At 33.9% G+C, this 11,168-nt stretch overlaps 1 protein-coding gene across 1 annotated transcript; it reads left to right on the forward strand.

The window, feature by feature from the left end:
• Window positions 1-4,621: 4,621 nt before the first annotated feature.
• On the forward strand, window positions 4,622-8,652 carry LOC112743838 (probable serine/threonine-protein kinase PBL18). Its single transcript, XM_025793200.3, has 5 exons — window positions 4,622-4,922; window positions 5,987-6,660; window positions 7,093-7,350; window positions 7,603-7,722; window positions 7,828-8,652. The coding sequence occupies exons 2-5, from the start codon at window positions 6,034-6,036 to the stop codon at window positions 8,458-8,460; spliced, it is 1,638 nt and encodes a 545-aa protein (XP_025648985.1). The 5' UTR covers window positions 4,622-4,922; window positions 5,987-6,033; the 3' UTR covers window positions 8,461-8,652.
• The last annotated feature ends 2,516 nt before the right edge of the window (window positions 8,653-11,168 follow it).

The raw sequence follows: 11,168 nt of genomic DNA on the forward strand, positions 1-11,168 counted from the left end.
GGAGATCAATCTTTGTCGTCTCCCTTATAATGATTGGTCGAGATTTTGCCTCCTCGAACCAAACTCGAACTTCCTCAAATAGCTTCAAGGAATTCTCAAGCTTCTCTTCGATTTGGAGCATACTTTCTTTGAAAGCATCTAGTTCTCCTAACACGTGAGCCTCGAGGGTCTCTTTGTCATGTTCTATCCTTTGGAACCGCTCATCCATAGAGGATAGAACATTTTCCAACATAGAAACTCTTTCTTCTAAGAAGTTAGAGTCCTTACCTCTAGGCTCACTTGAAGAACGACCCTTCTTGCCTCCCCATTGAGAAGGAATAGTATCCCTTCCCCTTTGAGACTCAACATGCTCCATGGTGATATTTGAAGCCATACCCATAAACCACTTGTGCTCCCTCTCGAACCTTGCTCTGATACCAAATTGTCACGGCCTTGGACACACTCCAACGCTACCGTGCCGGCACTCGGACTTACTCAACCTCTTGAGCTAAGACCAAGTCAGCCTAATCTTCAATACTTAGCAAGAAAGCTAAGAACACAAGAGAACACAAGAAAGGAAGCTTTGGTGAAAGAACACTTTATTGCTCAAGTGTGGGTTACAAATGATTTACACACCTTACACTAACTCTTATCTCCTATTTATAGCCATCCACCTCCTCAATGGATGGTTAAGATCAAATCTAATCAACGGTCCAGATTAATCCTCCAGAACCTTCTTTACAAATATCTATCCTACCACAACTTTCCAATTGTTTCTAGATTATTCCATACCACTCTTTATACTTCTATATACATCTTACACTCTTCTAGAATACTCTATGATCTTCTAGAGTCTTCTAGAACCTTCTAGGATATTCCAGGAACTTCTAGGACATTCTAGAACGTTCCAGAATCATCTAGAGCATTCTCAAATACTCTAGAAAACTCTACAAACACTGTTAAATTTAACCTTCTAAAATTTACTGTGACATACGGGACAGGAGGGGAGGGGGAGTTTCTTTTAATTTTTTAATATTATTTTTAATTATTTTTATTAATAATGAAGGGTAATATGATAAAAAATAAAATTAAAGTGGAAAAGGACGATTTTATAACGTTTTGTAACATTAAGGATGATTTTAATAATAAAAAAAAATCGAAAACGATTTTGATTTTCACCCCAAACTTTAGGGACGATTTCAGTACTTAACCCTAAATAAAAGATATGAGTATTTGAACGTCATCTCTTCACATATTATAATATATGGCGAGTGTACTTGAGATAATTTTTTAAACTTGTAATACATCCTAATTATACAATACAGGAAATTTATATTTAATTGTTTTTTATCTTATGCATCCTAAATACATTAAGTGATAAGCATATTGCTAAGCAAAATATTTATTTTATTTATAAATAAAAAAATCCAATTCTGCATTGGGTAGATTTATCTGATTTATGATTTATCCCTCGGTATTTTAGTGACTTATCCCTCGGTATTTTATTTATTTATTTTTTTGGTAGTATTTTTAAGGTGGTCAAACTTTGGTCCATTTTTCTTGATAACACGAAACAACAAAAGGCTAGTTGTTGTGTTGGGGCACTCGAGCTTCCCAAGTGGGACCCACTCCTCCAAATTGAATTTGCAACTTCTCGCCACGCGTACCTGGCGCGTGGAAAGATGAACAATGTTGATGTCAGGTGGGCCCCACTAAATTATTAATGCCGTCGATCTGAGTGCATAGCGTGATCGTGCGGTGGATATTTGGAGTCAAAGACCTATCTTGATGGCTCTCTTTGACCAACACATGCCACTTTTTTCTCCTTTTTCAATTATTATTAGAAAACGAAATAATAAAATATTTCATAACTTTGACTGGGCTGTCACCTCAGTCGAGATGAACTTCGTTGAAAGTCGTGGAGTTTGGTGGAATTACCAAAATGGTCACCAGACCCACCAACATTTCCATTTTATTTGCTACCTTTATTTTTAAAATATTTTTTGTACCTGAAAATGAAATGTCCAAGATGTCCCCAAATTGTCTATTTAACATCCAAAGCTATTTTATAAACTTATGCCTTCAGAAGTATTAACTATTAAGTAGAATACAAGTATATAACAAAATATATTACGCTCCCTCCTAGCAATTGCATGCTTAGTCCATTTTCTTCTTTGTAAACGCATAAGTGGATTGGGATTTTTAGTAGGGCTTTAATTTTGTTAATGGAAAGATAAGCTTTTACTTTTAACTATTATTACTACGGCCCAGTTTAAAAAAATAGTTTAATTAAGTTATTTTTAAAAAAATAATTTAAATAATAAATAATTATATTAAAAATAATTTATAAATAAGTTATTTTGTGTTTGAATTTTTAAATTTAAAAATATTTATTTTATAAAAATATGATAAAAAGTAGTAATATTATGAGAGAAGTTATTTTTTTAATTTTTTTTATAAATTTTTAAATAACTTTTTAAAAATTTACAATTTGATAATATTACTATTTTTTATAAATAAAAAACTCAAAAAAATTATTTTAAAATTTTTTAAATGGACCCTCCATGTATTTGGTTTTACTTTTGTAGAATTAATTTCACTTAGAATTTGATTATGCCATAAAAATTAGTTAGAATTAAAGGATAAGTTGGACAAAATAACATTTTAAGTAAATTTATTTTTCGTAATTATATTAAAAAATCATTTTGAGTATTACTATCCAAATATTATTAATTTTTGTCAAAATGAATTTAAAAATAAAATTTAATTAAATTATATCTTAAAAACACATATTAAGGGTATAATTATAAAAAATTTTAAGTTTTTAGTATATTTAATACATTGTAAATTATTTTATCTTTTTAAAAAATTTTGGTCAAATCTTTTTTTATAATATTCGTAAAATATAAATTACTAAACTTCAAAATTAATTTATACATAATCAATTATGAATATAATCAAATTTTGCAAAAATTAACCTACATACACAAATAGTAATATAATTGACAATTGATGTTGAACTCATAGGTTAGTTATGAAACTTTAGATAGCTAAAGAAAAAACATCATCTAAATATATATAATTGATAAAAGTGATCGTTTTATAAGCAAAAAATTAATTTAAGAATGTGAAATATTGTAATCCTTTATCATGATCTAAATAGAGAAACCTAGTAGTTTCTACCTACAAGATTAGTATAAATTTAAAAAATTTAAAAAGTTTGTGAAAACCTTAAACCACATATTACATATTTTTGTTATGAAAAGTTATAATTGGACTTCTAAAGTTTGTTCATAATAAAAATGGACATTTATTCGATTGTTATTGATAATCTTTTTTAAATTATTTTACCCATTTTTTTTATGGAACTTCATAATTAGGGGTGACAAGAAATAGGATATAGTAAAATAGGATTTGAATTTAACCCTAATTCTATTTACGAGTTAAGATTTTTATATAAACTCAATTTTATCTTATTCACGGGTTGAACTCTAACCCTATTCACTCTTAACCTATGAAATATTCAATTTTATCGGTAAGTTACAAAAAAAATAATATTATTATATAATTTAATGATAATTTAAAATAAAATTGATTTTTATATTAAAAAATATATTAAATTATCAATTAATAATATTTTTAATGGTTAAAAATTTTTTACATTTAATAAGAGATCTTTAGTTTAATATTTACTTAAAACATATTTTTATAAATATATAATATATACATATAAAGGGTGCAGGTTGATCGAATAAAATTAAAATTCAACTCATATCCTATCTCATTCGTTACAAATCAAATTGACAATTCTATTCGATCAAATTGGATCAGATTAAATACCCATGAATAGAGGTGATTCAATTGTTGATAATCTTTTCTAAAATATTTCACCTGTCCTTTTTATAGAGCTCCATAATGGTCATTTCGATGTGGATAAGACCAAAAAATGAGATCCAAATGAACCTAAGAAAAACGCAAGAAGAAGGGCAAAATTGAGAATGCAAATATGGGAAAAGCACATCTTGTGCTTGTGTGTGTTGATTGTAATGATGATGATAATATTACTTTAATAATCACTTCAAATTAAATAAATGAGGTCCCTCTGGGTTAGGTTTGACCACTGCTCATTGGAGCTCATTATTCTATGTCATATAAAAAAAAATTTTTAAATAAATATTTAGAACATAGTCAATTTTTTATTAAGATTTCCGAATAATAAATTTAAGCTTTAGTATATTAGATTTATTTTAAGGCAAGACGGTAAAATCAAGAGTTATTGGATGTTTGAACAAGGGAAAAAAAAAGAAGAGTCAAATACAATTTTATAATTAGATGAAACAAAAAATATGACTAAATTATATTTTGAGGAGTATTAGGGGATAATAACTTTTGTGTTTTGTAACCATTAATTAGCTATTAATAATATTTTTAGTGGTGTGAGATTATATCTAATAGTAAAAAATTACTTATTTTTCTTTTAATGGTTAAATACTGACTATAAAACACAAAAGTTGCTGATCTGCTAGACTTTCTCTTATATTTTAACCGTTAAAATTAGATTAAATATATTAAAATTTAGGATTTTTTTAATAAAAACATGACATCTTATCTTATAAGTTATAAATACATAACTAATAATAATATACTAAGTTATTTTTTTCAAAAACTCTTTCTCTTTTTATCTCTCTCTAATAAATTCTAAATAATATTCCCCTACTCTCTTTCTCTCTCTTCCTTGAATACTTTCTTCTCTCTCTTGTCTCACTTTCTCTCTCTAAAATCTTCACACTTCCCAGCCAGCTTTTCCAATCTGCTTTCTTTGACTCGATAAGGGGGTTTTCTTCTCCGTAGAATCAAAACCACAAAAGTTCCCATTTTTACCTCCATTTTCCCCTTTCTTCACTCCAAGTTGCATCTTGCATGAGCTCCAATCTCGCATATCGGTTAGTTCAATTTCCTTTACATGCTTTTAGATTCGTATAATTTTAACCCTCTTTATGTATATATATTTTTTAAAAGAAATGGATTTGTTTGTGAATTTGTGCGTGTTTCTTGGCTTGTTTGGAACTATTTGTGTTTCAGTTCCGTGTTCATTTTTTCTAACATCATTTGCCTTTTTTTGTGGGGAGTTTTGTGTGTGAAATTTCTGGTGAGGATGTAGTTATTTTAATCTGGGAAATTTGTGTATTTCATTTTTGAAAAAATTATAAATTTATTTTACTTTGATGTTGTGAAAGGAAACGGAGTAACTTGTTTTTGTGTTGGATTTATTTGATGTTATGGATCTGAGCTGTTCTTGTGGAGCTAGTGAGTTTCAGCAAATTAGGTAGTTAGGTTCATTTGCCCAAAAATGTCTTTTGCTTTTTCACCTCCAAATACTTGAAATTTTATTTTATGGTTTTATTTTATTTTATTTTTGTTGTGGAAATAGGCTAGGGAATGGGATAAAAACAAGTTGGCACTGAGGTTTATTAGAATATTACTTTCTCAATTATTGTTATGTGCATGATGACTCCATCTATGGATTTGATTATTCTTTGTTGGTCCTCAAAATTTTGGAAAGTTATTATTATTATTATTATTATTATTATTATTATTATTATTCAATTAGTAATTTATGTTATGAAATTCTCTTTCCTTGAATCAACATTAAAAAGGATTAGATACTGACTAATATATATATATATATATATATATATTAGTAATTTAGGAGTAATATATGTTGATCGGAAAATGTTTTATGCTTAGTCCCTTTTAATTTGAGAGAATCAAAATTAGGTGCCAAACTATGCCTTTGCATAATGCATGCCAGCATCATTTGTTGTGGGTTGTGGAACAATGGTGTTTGTGATGGTAACACTATTTCATTGATTAATCCATGCACCAAACTCTATCCTGTTAAACTAGATTTGGTTCTTGTGATTGTCAAACAATATGCTGTTGAACCACATTAAATTAGTTTTTGGTTATATTTTATTTATTTGCTTTTTTATTTTGCTTTTTGCAGACATAAGCAAAGTAGTTCTATAGAACAACCTAGTACCTGTACAAAGGATGGGGTGTTTTACTGTTTTGAAAAGCAAGAAGAAAAAGCATGACCAAATTGCATATGTAAAACGAGTAAGCCACAGTGAGCATGTACCTACAATATTGCCTGAACCTCATACTCGCACGCTCCAATCTGCACCTCCTAGTTTTAGGACAAGAGTTAAACCCATTCAACCTAGTAAAATGACTTACAATAGAACAAGAGCATTATCTGCTCCATCAACTCTTGACACAGCGGAACAAGATGCTTTAGCTTCGGTTGAGTATGAGGAACAAGAAGAGTTGAGACACCGAGGAGGAGGATCAATGAAGGAGCAGCATTTGTCTAGCCCACAACCTTTACCGCTTCCATCTCCTAAGGGTGGCAGTTCATTGAACGCAATGGGCAGCTTTAAGTCAGTGACAGCTAATGTTCCTCCAAATTCTTCTGGACCTTTGCCGCTTCCACCTACAGGGTCACTTCGAAACTTTCAGTATGAGGAAATTGCAGCTGCTTGCCTCAATTTCTCCTTAGATCGATGCATGTCGGAATGCCTTTCCTCCACCATATATAAAGCTTCCTTTGGCGATGATTCTTCTTCAAGCTCAAAGAAGTTTGAAGCCACTGTCACGCGTCTACACCCATCAAATCAGGTAATTATTTATTTATTTAAATTGTATCACTTAAGTTTCATTTGTTGTTTATCCTATGCATAGTGATTGTTGAATGAACGTCATGATAATCAACACTATGGAGAAAAAATGCCTTACGTATTATCTGAGAATGGCCATATTTTTCCATATATGAATTGTATTATGTGTTAGGCTCATATTCTTCAAAGTTTAGCTGACCCATCCAACTTGTTTTTGAGCAATGTTGGCCTTATTCATCATCCTGGCCTCTATTGATCATGCATTTGAAATTTTGAATAGAAACCCTTGTTAAATGCTGAATACCTTGCTAGTTGAAAACATAATTGTCAGTTCGTGTTAGTTTATATTGCGAGGTTTTTTATTAATTCCCATTATTACCACAAAAAGAACGTGTTTCTGTGTAGTGATCTTAATGTGTGTTTCTTCTTTCAGGGCTTAAAGGAATTCATAAGTGAGGTCAATACTATAGCATCTTTGCAGCATCCAAACCTCTGTAAATTGCTAGGGTTTCATGCGCGTGAAGGTAAGGAACAAAGAATGCTGGTTTATGAGAGGCTATACCATGGAAGCTTGGACCGCCTGTTGTACGTGAGATCTGATGGCCCGTCTCTTGATTGGAACACAAGAATGAAAATCGCTATATGTGCTGCACAAGGTCTTACTTTCTTGCATGAAGAAGGGCCTTTTCAGGTAATTGCCGAATTGAATACATTAAACTGAAGAAACCTGTGTGGTCTTGTCTGCCTCTTGTATCTGCATGTGCATTTTAGATATCGTGACGCGAGTACCACAGTGCCTGAGTAATTTTGCTTTCTGAAATGAATTATTTCTAGGATGAATTGTGATTGATATTTTCTTTCTAACGGCATTTTAGTGTATTACAGTTCTCAGTTAAATGGCAAATTGATATGGTTGCTGATATGCCAATTTATATATCTGCAGGCAATGTATAATGAATTCTCAACAGCTAACATACAGATAGACAAAGATTTCAGTGCCAAGCTTTCAGGGTACGGTTGCGTTGGACAACTTCCCGAGGAAGAGATATCGAGCAGTTCATCCGTAGGTCCTTTGACTTAAACGTTGTTCTGATTCAGTTGGTCTGGATGAAATATTCCCTTAAATTTGTTCCTGTATAATGTATTAATGAATTTAGTTATTTTACAGGCTGTTGGCAACCTATCAATGGAGACACTGGAAAAAGGAATGCTCACACCAAAAAGCAACGTATGGAGTTTTGGAATTTTTCTTCTAGAGCTTCTTACTGGAAGAAAGAATCTGGATAGTCGTCACCCCAAGGAAGAGAGAAATTTGGTCAAGTGGAGCCGTCCCTTCCTAGCCGATGATTATCGACTCTCATTGATTATGGATCCTCAACTGAAGGGTCGCTTTCCCTCCAAAGCGGCGAGAACTGTAGCTGACATTGCCCAAAGATGCCTTCAGAAGGAGCCGTCCGAAAGACCAACCATGAGGACTGTTGTCAAGCACCTCAAAATGATACAGGATTTAAAGTATTCTTGCCGGTTCCCGCTTCAAGAACCAGCCACAATCTCCGGAAAACATATGTCGAGATCCCCAAGTCTTAACGGCATCATCAGCCCTGCTCCTAGGCTGAGTTACTCCCCGTCTCCCCCACCAACAGTGGCCCCGCCATCTGTTTCACCTCCAAGATGGTCCGGAGTCCCGTTCCTTCCTCCGCGTGCGTGTTCCTCTACCCTCTCCCTGGAGGAGCTCGATAGGCAGGAGAGCCGCAAGTCGTCGTCCTCGGCCTCTAGGAGGGCTAGTGTGGAAGGTTTTTGAATGTCTATAACTGTTCCATTTTTTATTTATTATTTTTTTTGGTGTGTTCAACACAAATTTATAGCAGATAAAAAAGATGTGGTTCTTCCACCCTTTTTTCTTTTTTTCTTTCTGGATCCCTCAGTCGTGATGTTGAGAGGATGCTACTTTGTAGATATAGTGCAAAGTTAAGTTTATATTGTCTTGTTAGCATTTTGCCCTTTTTCCATTCTGCACAAGACTAGGATAACGACGGGATAGAGTAATTTCTAACATCTAGTTTGTGAATTAGCAGCATATTCTTAAATTCTTAACAACGTTGAAATTGAAAAACAAAAAGTAGCTCTAAGATAATATAGCTCATATTAACATTTTATTAAAATGATGCTCTTTTATAAAAGGCATTATTAAAGTTTAAACCCTAAACTTGTTGGAAAAAGAAACCACTACTCTTCATGAATAAATAAAAGGTTTTATGAGAATGGCATGCTGATGATGCATGTCAAAGAAAGAAGAGTGACGCATGGCGTGTTGGTTTTATTACTCAATGTTTTTATTAACTTTTGGGCATTAACTCATATATGCTACTGGGCTGGACCAAATTTAGTTTCTGAACAACTAATAGGAACTGGGTGAAGGTGGAGATGCTCATTGAAGGATTCATGGTTCATGAAGGGGTTGGCAGGACTGTTAGATAATGTATTAGGACCTGATATTTATTTATTTCTGTTCTATGCTTATGTGTATGATTCAGTTAATAGGGTCAAAGTTATTAGTGGCCTCAGAGGCAAGTTAATCTTTTTTGTTCAGCTAGTTTCTATTTTTAAGGAAGTGGAGTCCTATTCTTAAGGTAGTGGAGTGAGTGGTTAGTTTTTTTTTTTTCTGTTATTGTATTTAACAGTTTATTGAATAGTGTTAAAATGTAGTTTTTCTTCTTCAGTTCTCTAGTGTTCAACTCTCTCTCTCTTTTTCTCTGAACATACAACAGTTCGAGTGTGAGTTCTGCAAATTCATTGCAGGACAGTGAGTGAGAGTGTGTGAGGATTGAGTGAAACAACAACAAATTGGTATCAAGAGCCTTAAGTATCTTAAGGGCTGTGGTGATGGAAGCTTCATCAACAACTATTGGGCTAGCAGGCATTGCTCCTCCAATCCTTGATGGGAGCAATTATCATGTCTGGCAAGTGAGGATGAAAGCATTCCTTGAAGGAGCTGATCTGTGGGAGGCAGTGGAGGATGACTACGTGGTGCCTCCATTGGTTGCCAATCCAACTGCAAATCAACAAAAGCTCTACAAAGAACGTGTGACTAGAAAAGCCAAAGCAAGATCTAGTCTCTATGCTGCTGTTACTCCTATTATTTTTAATAGGATTATGAGTCTAGAATCTGCAAAAGATATTTGGGATTTTTTGAAAAAAGAATATGAGGGCAATAAGAAGATTAAAGGAATGAAAGCAATGAACCTTAAAAGGGAGCTAGAAAGAGTGCAGATGAAGGAAAATGAATCAGTTCAAGAATTTGCTGATAAACTCCTAGACTTAACCAATAAATTGGCACTGTTGGGTACTGATCTTGGAGAGGAAAGACTTGTCGAGAAGCTCCTGTGTTCTGTACCTGAAAGATTTGAAGCTACTATAGCATCTCTTGAGAACACAAGAGAAATCTCAGAGATGCCATTTGCTGAAGCAGTTAGTGCTCTTCAAGCACAAGAACAAAGGAGGGTACTGAGAAGAGGAGATGAGCCAGTTGAAGGTGCAATGCAGGCTAGGGTGAAGCATGGAAGTGGTGAGAAGAAGAAGCAAGGCAAGCAGTTTGGTGCTCAACAGACCAGTTTTAGTTCAAGTGATGCACAAGTGAGGAAAGGGAGTGATGAAGCCTGCAAACACTGTGGAAAGAAAGGTCATCCTTTCTTTAGGTGTTGGAGAAGACCAAATGTAGTCTGCAGGAAGTGTGGGAAGATAGGGCACATAGAGAGAATCTGCAAAGAAAAGAGCTCTCAACAAGGAGAGGCTCAAGCAGCTGTAGGTGAAGTGGAGCAATTGTTTGCTGCTTCAGGCGTTGTGTCTCAAGTCTCACGTGATGGATGGCTGGTGGACAGTGGCTGTTCCAATCACATGTCAGGAAATGAGGCAATTTTCACTAATATTGACATATCAGTCAATACTAGAGTGAGAATTGGGAACGGTGATCATCTAGAGGTTGAAGGAAGAGGCAATGTGTTACTTGAAGGCCCTGGAGGAGTGAAGCTGATGTCTGATGTCTACTATGTTCCCAAGATAGATCAGAATCTTCTGAGTGTGGGACAGTTAGTTGAGAAGGGCATGAAGATTGTGTTTGATAAGAATGAATGTGCTATTGCAGATGAGGAGGGCAAACTCTTGTTTAGGATCCCTATGCAGAACAAAACATTTGCATTCGATCCTGCAAGCAAAGAGAGCAAAGCTATGGCATGTGTGCAGGGTCAGGAGGAGTTGTGGCATAGAAGGTTGGGTCACTTTCACTATAAGGGATTGCAGTTTATGCAGAGGCATGGTTTAGTTGAAGACTTGCCTCAGTTGGGAAGTGAAGTGTCTGATTGTGAAGTATGTCTGCAAGGGAAGCTAGTAAGGAAGCCATTCCAGAAAACAAGATGGAGGGCCAAGGAGAAGCTTCAACTGGTTCACTCAGATGTTTGTGGGCCTATGCCTGAGGAGTCACTGAACAAAAGCAAGTACTTTGTGACCTTCATT

The sequence above is a fragment of the Arachis hypogaea genome, chromosome 14 (assembly GCF_003086295.3).
Source record: "Arachis hypogaea cultivar Tifrunner chromosome 14, arahy.Tifrunner.gnm2.J5K5, whole genome shotgun sequence".
Classification (NCBI taxonomy): Eukaryota; Viridiplantae; Streptophyta; class Magnoliopsida; order Fabales; family Fabaceae; genus Arachis; species Arachis hypogaea.